General features: G+C 39.2%; 2 protein-coding genes across 3 annotated transcripts in view; one reads left to right on the top strand and one right to left on the bottom strand.

Annotated features, from left to right (window-relative positions):
• The window catches only part of GLMN (glomulin, FKBP associated protein), a 32410-nt gene extending 9027 nt beyond the window's left edge, over positions 1 to 23383 (bottom strand). Inside the window, exons 1-9 of the mRNA XM_075182380.1 lie at positions 23073 to 23383; positions 19883 to 19934; positions 19401 to 19479; positions 18427 to 18552; positions 10989 to 11108; positions 8209 to 8317; positions 7575 to 7821; positions 5924 to 6026; positions 2919 to 3106 (exon numbers count right to left, since the gene is read on the bottom strand). Of these exons, the coding sequence (XP_075038481.1) occupies positions 2919 to 3106; positions 5924 to 6026; positions 7575 to 7821; positions 8209 to 8317; positions 10989 to 11108; positions 18427 to 18552; positions 19401 to 19439 (932 nt within the window). The 5' untranslated portion in view covers positions 19440 to 19479; positions 19883 to 19934; positions 23073 to 23383. The remainder of the gene's footprint in view (positions 1 to 2918; positions 3107 to 5923; positions 6027 to 7574; positions 7822 to 8208; positions 8318 to 10988; positions 11109 to 18426; positions 18553 to 19400; positions 19480 to 19882; positions 19935 to 23072) is intronic.
• Positions 23384 to 23619: 236 nt separating this feature from the next.
• The window catches only part of RPAP2 (RNA polymerase II associated protein 2), a 60649-nt gene continuing 59487 nt past the window's right edge, over positions 23620 to 24781 (top strand). Inside the window, exon 1 of one of the 2 annotated variants that reach the window (XM_075182378.1) lies at positions 23620 to 23771. In XM_075182378.1, the coding sequence (XP_075038479.1) occupies positions 23717 to 23771 (55 nt within the window). In that variant the 5' untranslated portion in view covers positions 23620 to 23716. The remainder of the gene's footprint in view (positions 23772 to 24781) is intronic. The other variant, XM_075182377.1, reaches the window with a different exon arrangement.

Here is a 24781-nt window from a genome sequence, read left to right as displayed (position 1 = left end):
GGCCATAATCCGGAAGTGGAAAGAACATCATTTCACCATAAACCGGCAACGACCAGGTGCACCTTGCAAGATTTCTGACAGAGGAGTGAAAAAAATATCAGAAGAGTTGTCCAATAACCAAGGACCACTTGTGGAGAGCTTCAGAAAGACCTGAAATTAGCAGGTACAATTGTTGCAAAGAAAACAATAAGTAATGCACACAACCACCATGGCCTGTATGTACGCTCACCACGCAAGACTCCTTTGCTGAAGAAAAATTATCTTGAAGCTCGTTTAAAGTTTGCTGCACAACATTTGGACAAGCCTGTGAAATACTGGGAGAATATAGTGTGGTCAGATGAGAGCAAAATGTAACTCTTTGGATGCCATAATACACCCCATGTTTGGAGGAGAAATGGCACTGCACATCACCCCAAAAACACCACACCAACAGTGAAGTTTGGAGATGGGAACATCATAGTGTGGGGCTGTTTTTCTGCACACGGTACTGACATACTGCATATGATTGAAGCATGACTGTAAAAATGTACCGAGACATTCTTGATAAAAATCTGCTGCCATCTACCAGGATGCTGAAGATGAAATGAGGGTGGACATTTCAGCAAGACAATGATCCCAAACACACAATCAAGAACACTCTCAATTGGTTTCAGAAAAAGAAAATAAAGCTGCTAGAATGGCCCAGCCAATCACCTGTCTTGAATCCAATTGAAAATCTATGGAAAGAACTAAAGATCAGAGTTCATAGAAGAAGCCCACGGAACCTTTTGAAGATTTGAAGACCATCTGCTGTTTATGGTTTTATCCCACCTCACACTAGTTTCCTCTAATGGCTGATTCTGCCTAGAGATTACATTAATACCATAATGTAAGAACTACTAATGTAAAATGTTTAAATGAAATAAGGAACTGACAGCAAACATTAATTGTAACTGGTTTATTATGCCATTAGGCTCATACGTGACGATATTGATTTGAGTTCCAGGAAAGACGTTCAATACAAAATCTGCATGCCGCACAAATCTGTAGTTAGTAGTGTGGTATTAATCTCAAGTAGCAAGGAAAAAGGAGCATTGTAAAACACAGACTTATATAACCATCGTGATCTCTGAGACATCACATATCAGTATTACTCTAGGGTAAACTGTAAATACAGATTTATCCATTATTTTATTGATTACCAAAGAGGGAATCAGTGTAGATAACAGAAGTTTGGGAATTAATATTCTAAACAAATTCCTTATATATTGCTGACTCACAAATCCGGTCTTCTACAGTTTCCTTACTGAAAATCCCTTTCGCTCCAACATTTGAGGACAATCCTATTAAGTCTTGTGTGCGCACTATGTGTCTGTATTAGGAATCCCATACATTAAATCACAGCAAAGTAAAGTATTATCAGTTTATTGGCCTATTGTATGCTCTTATTACCATGTACAGTACTGTACTTATCTCTGGCATCCTGTACCCTCAATGTTCAGTCTACGCCATATGCCACGGAGACAGGCTATATGAATAACGTTGGTATTAACCATTGTTTTTTTTCTTCAGGCTGCCATTAATGATTTATGATTCTGGACTACCATAGCAACCACAGTCACATGATGTAGTGAGCAGAGAGACTTTGGATCGCTCCTGAGCTCTGTCTGCACTGTGACATTCGCCTTCTCCCAACTGTGCTACCACATATCATGCTGAGAACTTTGAGTCTGTACCTGTGTAACAGACTGTGTGGCAGACATTTCTGTTTGCCAACCAGAGAGCTTTTGAAAAGGAGAAAATGATTTGCAGTCGAATAGCTAAGAAAAATGAGAATGCTTAAAAAATGTACTTAAACCTGCAATTTAAAGAATATAAATAAATAAATCTTCTATTTGAGACTGCTGCTTTAATTTTCAAGACTATAATTCAGGTGCAGAAGTACATGCAAGCCAGTTAATTTAAAAAAAATCTTCAAACTGACAGCAGTAAATTTCCAGCATGAATATTTATATGGTTATATGATTGTTCTCAGTTACAAATTAGATTAGATTTCATGTACCCTCACTACATGGATAAAAATGTTTTAGTCTAAATATTCAATACAAGTTAACCCGTGCATGATACTCATGCATTCTAGTCAAATCAAGCTACTTAAGGTGTTAAAAAGGTTCTTGTCATGCATTCGGGCCTAGCCCAGGCCTCCTCAGGGGAAAGAGTGTTACTTCCCAACCCAAGCGCCCTTTTTTAACATGGTTTTGTCCACATGTCACCACCTCATAATTTTTCTCTATCACCTCATCCTTCATCTTCATCGCCACATCTTTCATCAAGCTACTTAAGGTGTTAAAAACTCCCCACTGTCACCCCCGGCAACCACCAACCACTCCCAACTGTCACTTCTCCTTCAAGAAATATATAGGTCAGTGTATAACTCCGCCCAGCAGGTGGCGCTGCAGCTTGGCTTTTTTTTTTTTCCCCACACACGCCACTAGGCATTTATATAGTAGATATTTTGTTCAAGGGGTCTACATCTAGTCACATTTATTTTCATGGTCATCTGGCAAACATGGGCTTGCTAATAATATTAAAATTAATACATCACTTTATAAAACAACACTGAACTGAAAAGTTATTTTTTAGAAGATCTATAAAGATACCAATGTCCAACATTGTTTATTAATCCATAAACGTGCTGTGATATGTTTGCTGCAAGACAGTGTGTGTGTGTGTGTTAGGGGATTTAGACTGCTCCAATGTGGCAGGGACTGATGTGAGTTCTCTGTACAGCGCTGCAGTATTAGCTGTGCTATACAAGTAGCTGATGATGAAGAAAGAAAATGGGATGAGAAGGAAAAGGAAATGTGAATAGGACCTTAAAAAAATAAAAGAAGCTGAAAATAATGTTTATTGTAAAATAAATAAATAGATTTTCTCACCCAAACACAAATGGGAAGCTGTCCATTCCAATATGGTGAACAAACAGGAGGTACGAGAGACACGCCACTGACTCAGCGGTGCAGGTCTCTTTTTCAGGCACAGAATCGTTAGTCTCCAGCCTCTGGGCCGCGTTACCGGGCTGAAAGAAAGCCTTGGGTAGTGGTTCTCCCAGTGCCAAGAGAAAGCCCTGCAAAGTAAAGATTCACGTTATTTAGCAATGTATGGTTTATGTAAAGGATATTTTATGATCGGATCAACTTCTTTTCCCAATAGGTGATGGCCAGATATACATGATTTAGGGATTTTTTTTTTTCTATTATTGCAGTACCGTGTTAGCCAGATAAATCTGTGTGATGTTAAATACTTTTGTGGCAAAAGTATTGTAGAAGGGATACCTTTATTGGCTAGCCCAAAAAAAAATGGTTATTATATTTGCTAACTTTCAGAGCACAAAGGCCCCTTCATCAGGCTAGATGTGTTATACAGACACAGTATGACATTTTTAAAAAGAACTTTCAGTATTAGGACTTTTAAATCTGACAGGGAGAGAAAAATATTGGAATTCAAGCTGATAAGAACATTCCACTCATTGACTAAAGGACTCAATCTAACACCTGGATTTATGACCCACTACATGGACACACTTCACACCCCACAGCAGAGTGCAGACCTCTGAACTCGTAAGACTTTTACTCTTCCATCCATAACGAAAACCTCCTTTTTATTACTTTAGCTCATCTTAATGATGTATCTTCCCCCCCTACAAATTTCTTGATGTAACAGCTCTTAAATGTTGTGCCCTTTTTTCAGTCAGTCATTCATTTGTAAACTTGCCTGATGAAGGGGCCTCTGTGCTCCGAAAGTTAGCAAATATAATAATATTTTTTTGGTTAGCCACTAAAGGTATCACTCCTATAATACTTTTGTCTTTTTTGACACGAAAGTATTTAACATCACACTGATGTAGGTATGTTATTCCCAATTACACTTTATTTTATATCTTATTTAAATACACCCTGCAGTCCTCTCTGGAGCAACATAAATGGAAACTGCAAGCTTATTTATACAAATATATAAATAGAGTTTCTGCAATTTTTTGTTTTGTCAATGCCAAAAGGAACAAAAAAAAAAAAAAAAGGTGAACATTTACTTCTGGACAACCCCCTACTTACTTCTCTTTCCCTACTCTCCTGAAATTTCCGGAGCATGTAAAGGAGGCGGAGCTTAACAATGCAATTGCTATGGTCACGCCCCCGCCTACTCCGTCACATGGGCTGAAGTTTGAAAAAGTTGGCAAGTATGGACAAACCACATTGCATTGCAGGGAGTGCTAATGCATTTATTTATTTTTGCATGCAGTGAACATACTGGCTGGTTTCGCATGTAGAAAACAGGGTAGTTTTATTTTTACACTACAATTTAGAGCTAGTGCTTCCCTTCCAAATCAAAGTCTGTCTGCACATCATCATCATTTATTTATATAGCGCAACTAATTCCGCAGCGCTGTACAGAGAACTCATTCACATCAGTCCCTGCCCCATTGGAGCTTACAATCTAAATTCCCTAACATACACACAGAGATACGAGGGTCAATTTTGATAGCAGCCAATTAACCTACCAGTATGTTTTTGGAATGTGGGAGGAAACCGGGTGCTTTTTGCTGTATCTCTTGTTCCAACTGGGGGGGCTAGTTTAAGTTCTGAATACTAGTGCTGACGCGGAGTATGTATGCGAAAACATGTTTGCAATCAAGAGCAAGTATTTTATGTACAGTAGACATTAAGGACAGCCTAATAAATTAAATTTAAGTAAATAAATAAAAAATAAATAACCATAAAAAAAAACACTTTTCTTAAAATTGATAATCATAAATTACTATATTATTGACAGGTAACATTAATTGCTTAAAAATGTTTTTCCTGGGGTATCTATTGAGATTTTATATTCCACATAGGTATTGTACGTATCCCGTAGTGTTTAGTCTAGTAGAGCAGAGTAAACCTACACCTGTAGTCTATACCACACGTATCTTTAGATCCGTTCCTTATTGACTTCGGGAGTACGCAGAGCTGATTTACAAGCAGTTTAAAACAAATTCAGGATGTGCTCAGTATACGTACCTTAATGACTCAGGCACTAAGGCACTGGAACTTCAGTGTCAAGTTTTATCATAATCATCATTTATTTATTTATTTATATAGCGCCACTAATTCCGCAGCGCTGTACAGAGAACTCACTCACATCAGTCCCTGCCCCATTGGAGCTTACAGTCTAACTTCTCTAACATACACACACACATACAGACTAGAGTCAATTTGATAGTAGCCAATTAACATACTAGTTTGTTTTTGGATTATGGGAGGTAACCCACGCAAACACGGGGATAACACACAAACTCTACACAGATAAGGCCATGGGCGGGAATTGAACTCATGACCACAGTGCTGTGAGGCAGAGGTGCTAATCACTAGGTCACTGTGCTGCCCTATTTTTAAGATCTCTATCCCCCTCTTGCCGTGCAACATGGTTTTACCAAACTGCAAATATTTTTTGCTTTTCTCCCAACTCTAGATGAGGATCAGAGAGTATAACATATTTAAATGTGTTCTTTCCACTATAACAGTTCATTGCATTACAAATTGATAATAAGACCTCGTTCTGCCACTGTACAAGCTCATCATACAATTTGCCAATCAAGCATTCAACCAATTTAATTAACTTTTTCCCCATGGATGACTGGCTTTATTGAAGTATATGTATGTTATTTTTTAGATTAGTAAATGTAACACACTTTTCCAGTCCAGCAAATGTTTATGTCGTATATTCTGACAGAATAAGTTAAGAAGTTCATAAATCAAGCACAGAAACATGGTAAATATTCATAAGGCTCTTTGTGTGTGGATCAAAAATGATTAACTTCTTCATTGTTTTCATACCAAATAAATGCATGTTTAAAAGGGGAAATCATACAAGCAACAAACAGGTAGATGCTCCTTGCACTTACCATAATCTCTTTAGCAAACACATGAAAATGATTATCATCTGCGTCTTCTGGTAACAAGTTTAGTTGTGCGCAGAGCAGGGGGAACTTCAAGCAACTATAACAACTTAAGATGAAAGAATAGGCAAAATGTCAGAATAACAGGCCAGAAACGTATTGTTATAATAATTATCAAGGCTGCATGCTTGTAACAGCCATAACCTTGCCACATACTGAGCAATCAGGCTTCAGATCCTTCTCTGAATAGCTCAATCTGTAAGCAATTTGGCTAATCGGCTCAGGTGTGTTGCCAAATAGTACATATCCGGTCACTTATTTTTAGGTTTTTATCTTCACAGATTTGAGGTGCTGCAGCAGCCCTTATGGGTCCCATCCTCCACAATCTAGGGGAGATGGTGTGGTCCTAGTGGCTCCCACTTCCCTGAACCCTCTGAGGGCTCCCTCAGAAGATGTGGTTTAATGGGGGAAGCTTCAGCAGAAGCCAAGGAAAAAAGGGCCCCCGTCTAGCCTTGCTGTGAAGGGGGTCTGAAGACCCTTGCTCCCCTAAGGGGCCTTTTGGCTTGGGGTGGGGGTGTCGGGGATATCCTCTTTTGAAGAGGGCCTTAAACCGTACCCCTGTGCACGTTTTGGTGTTTACTCTTTTTATGAGTACTTGGGTGAAGAAAGCTTGTTCCAGGCATTCAATAATAATAGTAATAATAATAATATTATAATAGTATAATAACTGTACATACTTGATCATGGAGGGGATGACAATGGCTTACTGGGTTTTCCACACTGACAGATCAGTTTTAATCTGAGTGGACTGAGTTGTCAAGTTGAGGATGGAGACAAGCAGTGTAATAGTCTTACTTTGGTCACCAACCCGCTAGGCAGCACCAACTGTTATAGAATAGCAATATACAGATAAAATATCTTTTGCTGCTTTAGATACATATAAAACCCAATAAGAAGCAGCCTCGGTTATGATGCTGGATATTGGTGAACTAGTTACCGCTATTTAGTAGGTAAATATGGCTGGATTGAATATGCCCCTTAGCTTCAATTCAGCTATATTTACCTACTAAATAGCGGTAACTAGTTCACCAATATCCAGCATCATAACCGAATACACTGCTAATAAACTTATAACGACTACCTCGGAGCTATAAAGTATGTAGTGAAATTCACAACTGTATTAGTATAATAAGTACTAACCTAGATTAAAGAGGAAATATACAACATACACACTTACAGACAAAAACAGAGACCTACATACTAACATATTATTCAGCATACTACTACTAATACCCAGAATCTAACAGCAAGACAACAGGGTAGATTACTACCTTTTAACTGTTTCTTAATCTGGTAAAAACATTGATCCAATTCAATATTTAAATATTTTGCTTAATAGTGTTTTTTTAATGTTTATTTCAATAAAGTTCAAAATGTTATACAATAATTACATAGTGGAATAAAAGAGTGCCCTTTAGACACTATTTCTCTTTCTCTTCAAGTACATCTCTGATTTAGATCATCTAATTTATTAAATCCAGGAAACCGGATGTGTTACCAGCCTTCTTTTCTTCCCAGGAACTCTCTTTTCGCCTGCACCCATTTATTTATCGGTTAACGCTATTTTATTTTTATTATGAACTAAATCCATACTTACAATGTCAACAGTTCTTTCCGCATCTCCTGTATATCTGGTTCCTTGGAGAGATCTGTGGTGTGGGACACAATATCAATGAAAGGCTGAGCAAACTTTATCAGAGCAAGACAGCACCGACACAGAGAGTGCCTGTCCTCCTGCATCTGTTCCGTGGTGTATGGCACCGGCAGACTTGAGATCTGAGAATGGATTGTGGACAGAGACAGGCCAACGGAGTAGGACTTCTTGTTTCCGAGTTTCAGGAGAACTAGAAGACATGAACAGACATTTCGTTGTGTGAATCAAGTCTACTGTTCCATTTCAAACCCAGACCACCACTCAACTGGAAGCAGAAAGTGATACAAGAAAACAAAATACAGTGGAATTCAAACTGTGCTATTACATGTATTGGCACAAGGCAGTAACTGCCCTGAGCAGGGTCAGAATTGTGTTGAGATGAACTCGCTCCCCCCAGCACCCCCCTCCTCATATGTTCCCCATTTTATTTTTGTTTTCTGTACCATTTTAATTGTAAAATCAAAATAAAAACCATCGCTGAAGAAAAAAAAAAAAAAAAAAAAAAAAGAAAAAAGATATTATACAGTTTTTATGACCACAGGAAATTTTGAAGAAAAATATTAAACTCAGATTTTACCGGTTTGCAGAGGTTGAAGTAGAAACAAGATAATACGAGATAAGTGATCTCCAGCTGCTTCATCAATCTGCTCAAGTAAACCCAACACGATCTCCTTCGGGTTACACAACTGTACATTAAGAGAGACAAGCTTACATTATACATTGCAAATTACATTACACAGTACAGTACAGTACAGTGAGAGGCTCACTATTTCTCTAGCAACTTTCTCATACTTCATTTCTCAGCATTAAAAATAAACACATAAAGCCTTAAATCATACCACATTTTTTGGTCATAAAATGATCAGGTACGTAAGATGTACTGGAACATTCATGGCCCCAAAAAGGAAATAAAAAATCCCATCTTCACCCTTTTATCCTGAAAATGATGCTTCCATTCTCCGACAAGCATCTGTTGGAATCTCTTTCTACGCCTACCATTAACCCTCCCTGAAACTGCTTGATACATTCAATAACGTGCTGTCCCTTGTATACAATTGACCACTATAAATGCCATTTTTGACCCAGGAGAGCAGCTATATTAACAAAGTTGAAGCTTATTCAAGGCTTTCATGGCTACTTACTACATAAAGAATATTCAGTTAAAGAGAGACAAGTGGACGTATTCACCAGGGTAGGTAACGGCAGTGGTGGTGTTTTAGGGTGCCATTCAGAAAGAGATATGGGGGGACATGATTTTTATACTTAAATCCTTTTCACTGAATCCATTGGGAGGACGCTGAGACCGTGGGGTAGAGTGACTCTTTTAGGACACTGGCACAAAAAAAAACCCAAAGATGCCCTTTTCTAATCCCCTTCCTGTTGGCAACTCACCAAGTCCCACAGGACAAAACCCGAGAGAACGAAACTAAGAAAGAGAAGCAACAACCCTCCCAAAAAAATTCAACAGGAGAACTAGAGCATAGAAGGATAGGAGCGCGGTGTTCTCCAACAGATTCAGAGAAATGGGTTTAAAGTATAAAAATATAGTTTTCTCATTCCAAAGCTGCCCCTCCGGGTGGGAATGCTCACAGGGAAGAGGCACCTTCAAGTAAACTGGAGTCTTTAGGCACAAAAAAGATTGATCTGAAAATCCTGTAAACAACTGAACCAAATACCATGTGTCTGCCCGACACAGCTGCTCATCCGAAGCACCGTATCGCACTGCCCATGCAGCGTCTAGCAATCTTATATGCTGAGCCTCCATGAGGTTTCCCCACTACAGAACAAGTGTGACAAAACAGCAAAGCGATCCATCTAACTATAACCAGATCAGATGCCGTCCAAACTCTTTAGAACCACTGTAATGTTCTTCTGAATATCTATTGCCTTGAACAACATCCTGTAAGAGAAAAGATCCCTCTTCCTCTGAGTCCAGTGTTTCAAAATGAGCCATGTTGTAATGTCTAGTCCCAATGACCAAAAGAAGGAACTGAAGGGTGGTCTGTAATGCATCTCCCCATGTAAGAAGATCTGCACTTTCATAAGAGCACTAACCCCTTCTGAAAGAAAACAGAGACCTGAACCTTAAGCAAGCTCAGTGTCAACCGTGATCCAGGCCATCCTTTAGAACAGTAGGAGACGAACCATCCTAAGTTGGTCAAAGTCAGCTGTGCCAATTCCTGATAGCAAGATGGTCCCATGGTATGCAGAGCCTTCCATAGGGGGAGACGCTGCGATGGACCCCCTACATCCTGAGAATGTCCATGTACCACAACTGTTAGGACCACTCTGGTGCCACAAACAACACCTGGGCCCTTCTTTAAGGAACCACTAGACCATTCAGATAAAGATCACATGGGACCGATATAGCGTCTACAATAAACTCCTGCAGATCTCTGGTCCTTGATCCAATCGTTCCATCTAGTGGATCAACTCAGACAACTTACTGTCTATGTCCAGCTAAACCCATCTGCCCAAAAAGTCCTGGTTGAAGCCCATTCTCCCAGATGCAGAATGAACCTACGGAGAAAATCAGCCTCCCTGATTTCACCTCTGCTATGAACACTGCCGGCATATAGTAGTGAACCATGCCGGACCCTGGTAGCCCCTACATTGCTAGAGAGTTCTCCCTGATGATTAATGTACACCACTGCGGGAGAGTTGCGAGACTGAACTCTTGTGGACTTCTTCCCACCCCTGAAATAGAGTGTTAAACACTGCCCCAACTCTATGGCACAGATGAGAAGCCTGGCCTCTTTGATGTTCACGCCTCTTGGATGTGCCAAACCAAGGTGCTAGTTAATGGATTGCAACCCTCCAAAATTAGCTCAGACCACATTTACACAGCCTGACCGACCCCAGCTGACGCAGACTCTACATAATATAGAATTATGATAGTATTGATTTGCCTATTCTTACTATCCTAAAGTGCTGCAGAACTTGGGATCGGAAGAGTTGTAGTAATAGACCACCACTCTCTAGGAGTCTCCCCACAGTGTGCATGTTCCCACTACCTGTATTCCCCAGAGCTAAAAGGTAAAATATGCATGTAAACTGAAACTTCTGTTCAGGTTGAGTCCAAGATTTGTAGAAAACCATATACAAGTCAAGATACTGAAGCCCTCCAACCGATAAGGAGATACCATGCTACCCAGGGCTCAGAAATGCACCCTGTCCTGTACATTGTTTGTTTGTTTTTTTTATAAATGCCAGTATCCTAATTGGAGCCTCTAAACCACATGGTCTCAGTGTCCCCCAATTGGATGAATAAGAATAGGGATTTTATGTTACATGTTCTAAAATAACAATATTTTAATACCACAGGTCTTTGCCAACTAACAAACACATATCAGTCACCTGTATCAAGCTGTTAATTATTTCTAAGCAGGTTTTCTCTCTCTCACTCCCGGATGCACAACTCTGAACGCACTTTGTGACTGGTCCAATAAGATTCCATCCAGCATTTCTGATGAGGACCTGAGGTGATAGAAGTGCAAAAATATGAACTTGTGATTATTATTATCTAATAATTTTGTCTGGAATGTACATTTCTGTTCTTGCTATGCGGATGTCCCCTAGATATTCTGTGTGGAATATTATTTTATTTAACAATATTACAAAATATTTTTTATTATTAATAACAATGTCTACATTATATTTTGTCATAAAACCATACTTAAAAACATTCCTGAATCTAACTGTGTCTCAACCACTATACTGCTTTATATCAGACATTTATCAGGATTTATTTGCTCTGGATCCATGTTTCATTAATTTTTTTCAACTAAGTATAATGTTCATAACATAAACATAAATTTAGAATAAAAAAAATTAAAAAAATACAAAGATGCATGTATATTAAAATATACTTTTATGGGCAGATTATGGCCATGTTAGATAATTATATTCTGTACTGATTAAAGAGGAAGTCTCAGTCCCCACTTACACCACAGTTTCCATACATTTTTTTTAAACATGTACCCACTAAACTATGAGATGTATTCAAAGTACCTCTTAACCTGAGGAAGTTTATACCAAGCCACTCCTTATACATTTTAATATTCTAAAAATGCCCTGATCAGTTTTGTATATTCATTAACAAGTAAGAACAGCCATGCTTAGGGGAAGATCCATTCCGGAGTGATGCACCTCCAGAATAGTCCGGCCTGAAATCTTTGCTTTTTGTACAGGAAAATGAGCGGAGATTCCTGCGGCACATCGCTCCAAATTGAATCTCCCTTTAGCCTGCTAATGAGAAATTTTCCTCAACATTATTAAATTCAAGGAACTATTTCTGCGTCGAGACAGGTTCCTGGTTGGCTGTGAGTGATCACATGAGAGTGGTGCAATAGGATCTTTAGTTTACTCCAAAAAACTAAATTTAAATACTACCTACATCATTACTGGAGTAAGTAGAAGACAGAAAGGAAAGGGCACAGATTTATAGCCTATATTATACAATATAGTATGTGTGCTTAAATTGCAATTAGGCTTTTACTTACATTGTAGACTCTAGAGCTTTCAAAACTGCATGACAGGCCCACTTTAAGAACAAGCGTTAACTCCAATTTTCACAAGATGTAATGGCATTCTCAGGCTTGTGCGACCATTACGGCTTGCTATCACTGTGATGACTATCCGTTCGCCTTAGATGGAACAGTTGTGCTCAATACATCCAACAGATATACTGTAAGATCTTAATCAATAGCAAAATATAGGGTACCCAGTGGCTGCAGGAGCATATATTAAATATTATAGTCAATCATTTACAAATCTTTTTTCGAAAGAATGTAAAAAGTAATCTCTAAACAACTCAAAACAAAGTACTACTTTAAATGAGTAACATTAAGAAGCTAACCCGATATTCATTGAAATGAAAACACAAATGGGTTGAGGAAGGGCAAGACAGGGTTTAGGAATGGTGGGGGATGAGAAAGTCACTGAGGGGTGTTTAAGGAGAGTTCATTAGAAACCTTCAGCTGTCATACAGTGGACAAAGGAGGTTCGGCTGCATAAAAGCCCGTCCATGGTGTCCACGTGGTTTGGAACTTTGAAGGTGTAATGTGCAGTGTGTCCGTGACCCTTACCATGCGTTATGTTGACCATATGCTATGTATGTTGGTGGACAGTGACGGTGGGGAGATGGACATCCAGTGAGCGGCAATTAGGGATTTAGCCGCATTCTCAATCCTCTTTTCAAAGCGTTTCAAACAGATGTTAAATATGATATAGTAAAACTACTTTACTACAACAAAATCAGAACTGAAGATAAGGAGCTGACAGACAGGAAGGTAAATGTCAAGACCTTATTAAAAATCATAATGCTGTAATAAATGGTGCTGAGCAACATAACCAAGATATGCAACAATGGCAGACTTACAGGACTATACACACAGGGATAATCTGTACATGATAAGCTCATCAATGTCCAATAGCAACAAATGGCCAATGTAGATGACTTCCTGTGGGCCTGCCGCCCATATGCTTCTGATACAAAGCGTCTAATGGATAGTGCCAAGATTACTGAAGCCATTACATCTAGAAGCAGAGGCACAGTGAGGTGTCCAACTAAAACTACATTTCTACGCAGTTCAAGAGAAAGTGATCACTGTCACATGTAACACATACATTTCAGAAATGATATAACTTTGTGGACTTATCCAGAGTTACATTACCATGAAGACGGCATTGTAACACTTCATAGCCATGGAATTCAATCTTAATGGGTTTTCCCTGTTAAACTAATTGCCTATTGATGTTCTGTTTTTTTTATGTAGCACCAATCATATTACACAGGGCTATACAAGGGATAAGTAATCATTCACATCAGTACCTGTTCCACTGGAGCTTACAATCTAAACTCCCTACCACGTATACACAAACTAGGGTCCATTCTGCCAGTATGTTTTTGGACTGTGGAAGGAAACTCACAAAAAAGCCTGCGCCATTCCTTGACCTATTGATCCATGCTGCCCTCGCAATTGTGCTGGCATGGAGGAAGGAGCCCAGGGCCACGTTCTGACCTGCCAGGCATTACCCAGCCCAGCCCCAGCATTGTACATGTGCTCCTGCTGTCAGTGTAGCTCAGCTCCCTGTCAGTCATATAACACATGGAACTGACCACAAGTCCAACCACGGGGAAATGTGTATTTAGTTTTAAATATACTTCTTTCCAAAACAATTCTGCCCAGCATTTACCCTCCTGAACAGCCGTGTTATCAGAGAATATCTTTCTTATGATGCAAGATAGCCAACCATATAGAAACCTAAAATCTATCTTTTTCCCAAGAACAAAGTAGGACGAAAATATATAATGGACAAAAGTAACATAATACATATCAAACAGCTACAATGTAACCACAAATGCAAAAAAAAATGGATTCTCTTGAAAGGTTTCCATTTAAAGGAGTGCATTCACCCACCCATTCTAGTCCTCCTCACACTGTCCTGGTTTATCTTACTTCCATAATGTATCAGCATTTCAGAAGTATTTTTACACAAATATAAATTAAAAAAAAATAAAAAAACTCAGACCATGCCTGAATCCATATTAATAAAAATAAATAAATCCCCTTAGCATATTAAATTTAATATATAATACACTAATACTTAAAGTTCTTTGTTATTAAATGAAGACTCAGCTGTACAATGTTAGTGTAAGTATCTCCAGGCGGTCATACTGTAGGCATTGGGTTCTAGGCTGGTGAACGTCACCCACAGCACATATACCCTTCTGGAACGGATGTTTCAGAAGTGGCACAGCAATAGAGGTAGCAGCGCCAACAACAACTACCAGGTCCAAGTGCCCTTGGAGCCCACCCACGACTGCTATATTCTATAGGGACTCAGATCAGCTATGACAGGGACAGAAAGACATAAGGGAGCACAGGCAAAACGAGAGACGTGAAAAGAGACAGTTGCCAGAGAGCTCCTAAAGAAAGGCGGCCAGTGCACATGGAACATGGGTAAAGTAAGTGTGATGTGTGTGGCAGGGTGTTATTAGTAATGGGTTATGTGAGGGGAGGGGGGCTGACGTATACTTTGCACCAGGGACCTTTAGCTGCACCATTGGCTCAGGGGAGTAAACTGCTGCCCAACGTTGAAAGTTGCCCATCTTGAAGCCCAGATTCTGCATTTAAATCAGAAACTGCCAACACAAGAGTCCACAGTCAGCAAGAAAACAAGTTTGTGTGAACTGTCCTTTAATCTGTAGGTTACAGCACTGACCAGATACGCTATATTTGTTGAAACAGTGTACAGTATCAAATTGGTCTCTGTTTACCACATTTGACTCTAAAAGTGCTGAAATAAAAGATGTGGCTGTTTTCACCTCACACACTCCACAGTAGCGAAAATAACAGATCTAAACAGATAATCGGATTCTCCAGCCATGAAGCTAAAGAACAGCCCTGCAGATCTGCACATATGTCTGTGGCACAGGATTACAGCTAAGCCCATTCCCTCATGTCTCAAATTATGGTGAAAATAAAGAGAAAATTCATATTGGAATTATCTGTTGGATAAAATGTATAATGCATAGCTGGTATGGTTTTAAATATTATAACATGACCCAGATATCGGTACATGTTTGTAGGGTCTGAGAAAGGATTAGCTTTCAGCAATACATATTTAATTCTACTTTCAATAGTACACATTGTTTCCTAACACACGATCATCATTAGTTGTCTGCTGTATTCTGTAATCTGTATCTGCGGATGGTTTAGGAACCTGCACCTGTTCCTCTGCTCACCTTCCTTATATGGTAATAAGGGTATACATTGAATGAAAAGCAAATGAAAATATAAAAAACAAAACAAAAACAAACTGTTGTTCTCTCCATTATACTATACCAGTGCACTATGGAGGTATCCAGTGGCGCACGCAGGGGGGGTTTCTGAGTCTCCAGAACCCCCCCCCCTGCGCTAACTAAGTGGCCGCTATAGCTGCACTGTCCTATACAGCAGCCGCGGCGCTGTCAAAGAAGTGTCCACGGCGGTGCTGTAGTGTATACAGCACCGCCGCGGACGCTTCTTAGACAGCGCCGCGGCTGCTGTATAGGACAGTGCTGAAGAAACGGTGCAGCTCTCGCGGGGGGTGGTTTTTTTTTTGGGGGGGGGGGGGGGTCGGAGGAAAAACTTGAAACATCCATCATCGTTTATTATGAGATGCCACAAAATGCTGCAGCGTCAGGTACTCGATACATAGAAACAAACCAAAGACCTAAATCGATTTAAGGTCTCCAAACAAAAGTACAAGTTAAGTTTTGAAAGAACAATCTTAACGGGCACCTCCTGCATAAAATGATCATTTTAATAGGAACATCACTGAGGCATTGGAATATGGGCCCAACCATTATTATGTCTTAAAGGTTAAGTATGTGAGTGTAGATCTGGCACAGCAATGTTATTTTGAAATCACTTGAAAGAAATTACGAGCTAAAATTAGAATTGTGCATGTGTCCCGTTGCTTAGGGTTTCCACCTTCTGTTAGAGGCCAAAATCAGGCAAGTGCATCACCTTGGCAAATAAGGTTTAGATTAGTGTTCCCATGCTATGGCAAAAGGAATATACTCAAAGAATCACTAAACCACAAAATTGCTATTTTCAGATATGATCCATGATGGTGCAACACATTGTTCAGAGGGGTGAAAGAACATCGGGGACATATTTACTCAAGAATAAACACAACAGTTATTTCATATCTCAGCTGCTAAATAGGTAAATATTGTTGAAATATGTGATATGGTTAAAAAGCACATATTTATTGCACTATAAAAGTGAATACAAATACCTGGATGTATCAATACCAATGTGCCTAAAATATTACTGCTTGCATCTAGCTTTTGAGAGTCATTTCTATTAATGTCAATTAGTGTACATATACCCTGGCTCCATAAAAAAAAAAACCCTGCTGGCCCCTAGATATTTCTGTCTGGCTCCTAAATTCCATACTGCACAATACAGCAAAAAGATCTTAACGGGCACAGTTTACCAAAATATTAATTACTGTACAGAGCCAGTAATCTTGTGACTGCAGTATAACATAGAGCCCATAATCTGGTGCAATGGTAAAATGCAATGCCCTATTCAGTTCCCCAGAGTACAGTACAAAACAATCCCATATTCTGGTGAACACAGTACAATGAAAAGCCCACAAAGTCCCTATATTAGCAACTACAATACAATGCAGCGCCAAATTCTAGTTAGAGTGCTGCAGCAAGGCTCACACGCACCGAGGAGCGCAGTGCGCTCCTCCCTGAGGTAAATCCTATCCGTTTTCATCTCAGATTGGATGAACCTGCTTGGTTCTGGCTCTGTGTAGACTGGCAGGTTCAGCAGCCCATTCAAGACAACTGGTACATGACAAATTCTGCTGAGAGGCAAGCGAGTGCTGTGTTCATTGCCAGGACTCCTGAAACCCTGACAGACAACCCAAAAAAGCAGACTGAAAACAGGACAGCTGGACACCCTAGTGTCCCTTATAACAACAGTGCTATGGTTTTCTATTTGATGCATCATTTAAAAATGATTAATACATTTATAATCTTTTCATCACAGCCCACATGTCTCAAAACTTCAACTGTGGTTTATAAAAAGGTTTTTTTTCCCACCAGAAATTAAAAAGTTATATATTGCCTATAACCCTGAAGATCTCTATTGTGACTGGTTATTTAAGAAAGGAAGTTGTAAAACATCCACAGGTCAGAAAATTTTTGACATACCACAAATAATATAAGAACACAATCATTATAATAGCAACCATTTTAAAAATGATTTACATGTGAGTGTTTATTTTAAAAAATGATATCCCATTATAAAATTAAAGAAGAGGGGCTTATACTATTCCTGATTATTATGCAATTGTAAGGGGCATTGGCGTAAACTATTATTATTATTTTTTTCAAAACGTTATAAGCATAAATGGTACATTCAGCTTTACAAATGTCTCCAAACAAAGGTACAAGTTAAGTTTTGAAGTGTTATAATAGAGGCATTCCTGAACAGAATGTAGGGGTGGCCAGGGGCAGGCTGGGCTGGGGGGGATCTGCCCCTTGGGCCAGTCCCATAGTGGGCTATCTTGGGCTGGGTCAATTGCATTTTTTTCCTTTAAAATGTTCCTAATAGGCTCAGAGTCGAGTCTTGCCCCCCAGGCTAAAATCTGCCAGCCCTACCCTGGGGGTGGCACTGGAAAGTGGGGCGAGTCTGGTCCTCTTTCTCCTCATGTCACCACTGCCAGTACTTCCTAGTTTGACATCAGAAGGAGCGCAACACTGGAGACAGATGGAATGTAGAAGAAAGGGCTCCAAGGGTAGGGGGGGGCAGGTACAAAGTACCAGGGCCTGGCCCTGCCTACCTGCATTGTGGGAGATGTCACCAACCTGTGGGTAAATGTATCAAGCTGAGAGTTTTCCGGTGAGTTTGAAAAATGGAGATGTTGCCTATAGCAACCAATCAGATTCTAGCTGTCATTTTGTAGACTGTACTAAACAAATGATAGCTAGAATCTGATTGGTTTTTCAAACTTGCCAGAAAACTCTCAGCTTGATACATTTACCCCCTGGTGTGGCCCCACCCCCTTCAATGGCTGTGGAAGGAGAATCAAGAAATTTGCTGTACCAAGGCCCGAAATTTCTCTTGGCAGCCCTGAGTAGGAGTACTTTTTTCCCCCTTTCTTTACATACGATTAAGAAGAAAAAAAGAGGACGTAGGTAACCGCAGCAACACTGAAAACATTAGGACAGGAACAGCCCTGGATTACAATATGTTGGGATTTCAATAATCTTATTATATCTGACCTGGTTTTTTTCATCTTGGATTATGTCAAGCAACACTGCCTGTTGTTCCTCCTCCAAGCACTTCTGACAAGTCACCAGGAACACATTGGTGTCCTCTTCTTTAAAATCATCTTCTGAAAGTTTTTGCTGAAAAAAATCCATAAAATAAGCTTAAGCAATGGCAAATTTCTTTAAATGCTGTGGCATTAATTACATTAGGGCTTCTCAATCTGCAGTATGTATATATCTCCAGGGGCGCAGCACACAGATTTAGGAGGTATTTCAGTCTGTTAGATTAAACTAAAAATAACATCTATTTCATGTGTTCGTAATCAATTAAATATACAAAAATGTAAGAATGTCCATTTAAATATGTAATGGAGTTGGTATATGTAATGCAAAAAGGTTGAGAAATTCTGCATTAAGTCCTACTGAACATATTCCTTGTCTGTCTTTTAAAAAAAATAAAAAAAATTTCCAGCATCATTTTTCACAAATAATTTCCATTTAATTGTAGGATTTTACTTCCACTGACTTTTTGTATGTCCCCCACTGTATAACAAACCAATCGTGAAAGAACATCTGCCACCAGGTGCAGTTCTACATTAGTTTTTTATTTGTGTATTAAATAGTGCCTTGTGTACTATGTCTTGAGCACCAAACAAAACGTTCTACTATTACCCTGTTCATTCAGAAGAAGATATTTAACTAAGCACACCCCATGCGCTTCCTTCATACCTCACGGGAGGATAACAGAGGGGTAAGGCGGACGCTGGCCTGGAGAGAGCATAGTTTATACTGACAGCAGCTCAAGGAGCGCTGTATTATGTGCTTACTCCCTGGCCATCCCATTAGCTGGGCAGACCTGCTTTGGGTTTCTGTTAAATAAGTAAACAGTCAGTAAAACAAAGTGACAGGTTATCTTAAAAATATGTCCCAAAGTAAATTATTTGAGGTACAGTAAATATTTTAGAATGAAGAAAAGTACAACTTACAAAGTTTTGAATTAAGACTTGAAGATCTGCTGCTGCCATTTCACTCACAAGAGGTTGGTACCAAGAGCACCAAGGTAATCTGTTCAATCGCCCAAAAAAAGGGGTGAGGGTTTAGAGTAACAACTGACAAAATATATGTTTTCTTATCACACAGATACAGTGCCATTGAGAACACTATGTAAAGGGGACAATGTATGTCTGTTCTATACAAACACATTAGTTTAGATTTTCTTACTAACAAGCTGCATGTACTAAATTCTACAGCCGATTAACCGCACATTTTCCTTCATACTCTCCCTAGCAAGTGAGTATAGCTTAGCAAGTAATAAAACTTTAAAACTCGGTTTAAACATACATTTACACTATATAGTGTACATTTGACTAGAATAAAATTCTAAAGATTTTAAAAATTAAATGGGACTAGCAACATTGACGATTCTGAGATAACTATACAAATCTACATATACAACAGCAATACTCACCAATCCAGGTACTCTTCTGCATAGGTCATATATACACAGTAACCATTTCTGTCTAGAAAAGAAGAAAGACAATTCTTAATAGCTTTATGCTTTCGAAAAGTAAAAAGACAGACAATATGTTTGTAACTATATCAAGCTGAGAGTATCCGCCTGGTTTGAAAAAGTGGAGATGTTGCTTATAGCAACCAATCAGAATTTGGCTTTCATTTTGCAGAATGTACTAAATAAATAATAGCTAGAATCTGATTGGTTGCTATAGGCCACATCCTCACTTTTCAAATCTGCCGGAAACTCTCAGCTTGATACATTTACCCCCTGGTATTCTGCACTTTCTACTATTGTGGATTTGCTTCTGACTTTGTTACACTCTGTAGTAGGCTTAAGAAACCTATGGCTCCTGAGCTGCAGTAAAACTACATGTCCCAGCATGCTCAGTCAGTCAGATACCCTCTAGAATATGCTGCTGCCTGTTCATATTTCTGCCAACATCTTTTGTGACATAACTAACTATTGTTAAAAATATTCTGCAGGAAATCTAAGGATGCGTAGTTTCTGAAACATGTAAAGATGGATGTTTGTATACCAAAAGGTTTTGTCAAAATTTTAAAACAAACTGTATGATATAATTACTCCAGTATGCAACATGTAAAATACTTAAATTTTAAGATTTAAAACCATCCTGCTTTAAAACAAAACATTACAAACTGTTTTATCTAATTAAAAAAAAACCCCAGAAGATTCCTATCATCAATGTTATATTAAAATAGATCATTATTGAATTTGAAAAATACTACCCCCCACCGCACTTAAAAAACATGTATGGCATGTTGCTACCATGGAGGAGATAATCTCTATCATGGAGGTAGCAGGTTATGTTTATAATCAAGTTTGGGCACCCTGGCTATTTGCAGAACAACGTCCTTCCACACGTCTCATAGCTAACCCCCGGCCCTCCCTGGGGCCCCGTGCACAATGATAACACCTCCACCACTATGCTCCCACCCAAGCACCCTCCAATATTTCCGCACTACCTAACCCTAAGGACACCCATAAGGTTATTCCCCTTCCTTACCCTTCCAAATTCCTGCACTCCTCCACCCCCCTTATTCCTATTTCTCATACTTGCCAACTCTCCCGGATTGTCCGGGAGACTCCCGCATTTTGCGAGAGTCTCCCGGACGAGTGTGGCAATCTCCCTGATAGGACGTGGGAAAAATTCAGTTTAAACGCCGCGATTCACCCGGAATCGCGGCGTTTAGCTCCGCCCCCGCTGTAAAATGACGCGATTTGCGTCATTCTGTCACGGGGGCGGGGCCAAAATGACGTGATTTCACCGCCCCGCCCCCTGCACGCCCACGTCCCAGCTGGCATCTCCCGGAAAAAGAAAAATAAATGTTGGCAAGTATGCTATTTCTGCTTAATGTAATACTACTGCAGAATGTTCATATTTATAAAATTGGTCACACCAGTCGATGCCTGCTACCTCAACTTCTGATCCCATCATACACACTATTATTATATTGAACTGAACCCCAATACCATGTGATGTTTACCAAGTGTGATTTATATCCTTCAACCTTTTATATATCTATGCCACTGTTGTTTGGCTTGTATCCTCTAATGACCATGCAAAATAAAGATTTAAACATAAAAGAAAAAAAGATCATTATTCTATAGGGGGGGGGGGGGGGGAATTCAATAGCCAGCGATGTGGCGCGCGGACATCATACTACGCTCATTCCCGGCAATTACAGTAGAAATCTCCACTAATTTTCCAATGAACAGATATTTTTGTCAAATCTCCGCCACAAAATGTCTCAGGGACGTTATGGAGACACTTTGGGGCATATTCAATTGGCCGCGTTACTGTTAAAAGTAACACGACCTGCGCATTATTACCGTTATTACAGTAATAGTGCACGTAATTACCGTTATTACGGTAGTTCTAACGCCGGCTTTTTGCTCGTAGCTCCCTGAGCTGCGAGCAAGAAAGCCGGGTTAAAACTACCATAATAACGGTAATAGTTTTAACCCGGCGGTACTTCGGGGGAATTGAATTCCCCCCTTTATGGCTAATTAAATTCCCCCCTATATAAACAGAATACCTGCTGTATTACTATATTAATTTCATAGAATAAGTGAAAGCTGGCAATCTTACCCAGTGGTTTTCAACCTCTTTGGTACTGAAATACCTTTGCACACTGAAGTCACATTATTCATTTTTTGCCACATGGCAAAGTTAAAATAATGATAGATAATAAAACTGTATAGGAGTATATTTGACTATTAAAGTGACTTATTGCTATATTGTATACATACAATTAAAATAAAATCTGCATATATTCAAGTTATTTTAAATATTTTTCTGTTATACATATATTCTTGTGACACATTCATCCTTGTGTTCTAAAATATGTGGTCTCAATCACTTGTTGGGTGTATGGAAGGATTATAATACAATTGGTCCTTATAGTATAATATAGTATAAGGACAACTGCATAGTGCTATTTCTCTTTTTACAGTGTACTGAATAGCCGTTAGTTCTCAGGATCTCTTCTTATTCAAATAACCTTTCCTTTTGCAGAACATAACATGCTTGTCATTGCAAGCATACATGCTGACTGTGGGCAATAATATGTTAGTTATTGGCAATTGCCTAAAACCTCTGCTGGGGTATATTAAGTGATAGTGATACAATGCAAATTTTCCAAAGAATGCGGCCTTCACAGAGTTTAAAAAAAAAAGAAAGGCATGTCATAAAACTGCTGCTGTGACAAGCGCGTAGATATAAATCCTCAGATTTATGGATCAAGATCAAGTAACCTAGGTCCATGACAACCAATCAACTTCAGTTATTTTTACAGTACATTTAAAAGAAAATAAACAAATAGCTCATTGTTTGCTATTAATAAAACAATATTTTTTATTTGCAACCAGTTTCATTAAACTCCCACATTATGTTTTACTCTACAAGTAGGCAGTATGTGGCTCACAAGTTTTGTCCCAGTATATAGTATTAGCAACCGCTGGAGAGTTGTTTTCTACACCTGGTTTATGTCATAATATTTAAACTAAAAATGTGTTTAAGAATTTAAGATTATATGATTTTTAGTAAATACAACAAACAGAACCATTTACAATGTGAAACATCAGCTACATGAAAAAGAAGAGGAGAGCATCTATGGTTTACCTTTCCTGTTGATGAACCGGCTTGACAATTCAAGAAACAGTAAATGAAGTCAAGAGGTTCTGAGGCAGCAGTAGTCTGGTTCTTTTCGTTACTACTTCGGCTGTATTAAATAAACGACTAATTTACTTATTACAGATTCCATTCAACAGCCATATACTATACTAAAGACTGTACGGAGCTGACATGCAGATTAGCAAAACATGGATGGCACATAGAGCTCCAAATCTCACTCTCTGCTGCCATGTACAGGGGAGGCTTGGAACGCAGAACTAGGCCGCTTGAGCAATGGAACGCAGAACTAAGCTGTCTTAGGTTTGGAATGGAACGCAGAACTTTGTAGCTCAGAACTAGCATGACTGAGGCTTGGAACGCAGAGACAGCCTGACTGAGGCTTGGAACGCAGAACTAGGCCGCTTGAGCAATGGAACGCAGAACTAAGCTGTCTTAGGTTTGGAACGCAGAACTCTAGTGTCTGAGACTTGCAGCGCAGAACTAGCCTGACTGAGGCTTGGAACGCAGAGACAGCCGACCGACGCTTGGTAGTCAGAGATACGTTGCTCGAGACTTGGAGCCTAGAATTAAGCTGTCCGAGGCTTGCAACGCACAACCCGGAACTCTTAGTAATTAGACCCAGTGTGAAAGTTATGGCGGAGAGGAGGAACACGGGTAAATCACGAAAGTCTGTTAAAAAGAGTCCAAGTAAGTCATGATACGTACATAGTTATCTGTATGTTTTCCTTATCATGCAGTATGGTTGTATATTGACTGTCCTCGTTGCATGACGTTGTGATTAGTATACCCTGGGAAAATGTGATGTTCTGATACAATCTGTATGTACTATTGAAGTATTCTGGCATATTATCTTGGTGTAGTCACGTTTACCAATTGTCCCTCGTTTCCAGTGATATTCCCAGGTTTTGTCCCTAGAATTTTTGGTTCTTGACAGTTTATTAGTGTCAGTACCACTTCTCAGTCCTGTGCTCTGGATGATGCACCCTCTTGGTGACAGGATCACTCTTAAACATACTATGGAAGTGGAACTGGGAGTTGGAATTTAAGCAGAATGGAACTGCACACAAACTTTCTCTCTATTGTTCCTTTACTCTGCTTTGCATCAATTTAGATGTAAGCTGCATTGTTCAGAATCATTAAACACAATGTAAAAATGTAATGGAGTTCTGTGGCAATGCTCATTTAGTGCCCATGCTCATTTAGTGCCCATCAAAGTACACAGTAGACTATGCTGCAGAGATGCTTTGGAATGGGTTCATAAATGCAATCTGAACACTGGTAAAATGAATGCAAATTACCTATGCTTTAACTAGCGTTGTAACACCCATGTATACAAGCCCTAACTTGTCACCTGCAATATATTAAACAACCACCAAGATCCATTTTAATCTGTTGTGTAAATATGAAACCAATGAAACCTTGAAATGTGTTTCCTCATAATAAAGTAATAGGTTTCATTATATATACATTTTATTATAAAGTTGAATTTTGGTTGTAGATGTCATGTTACAGTTCAATGCCACTGCTGTGCTGTCAATGTGAAAGTATAGAAGCTTTGTTACTACACACATTGCAAGTTAACATCACACTTGGGGCTAGATTTACTAAGCTGCGGGTTTGAAAAAGTGGGGATGTTGCCTATAGCAACCAATCAGATTCTAGCTGTCATTTTGTAGAAGGTACTAAATAAATGAAAG

This window comes from Mixophyes fleayi, chromosome 8 (genome assembly GCF_038048845.1).
Source record: "Mixophyes fleayi isolate aMixFle1 chromosome 8, aMixFle1.hap1, whole genome shotgun sequence".
Taxonomy (NCBI): Eukaryota; Metazoa; Chordata; class Amphibia; order Anura; family Limnodynastidae; genus Mixophyes; species Mixophyes fleayi.
Note: the sequence above shows the minus strand (reverse complement) of the source record. Positions and strands in the feature narration are given on the sequence as shown.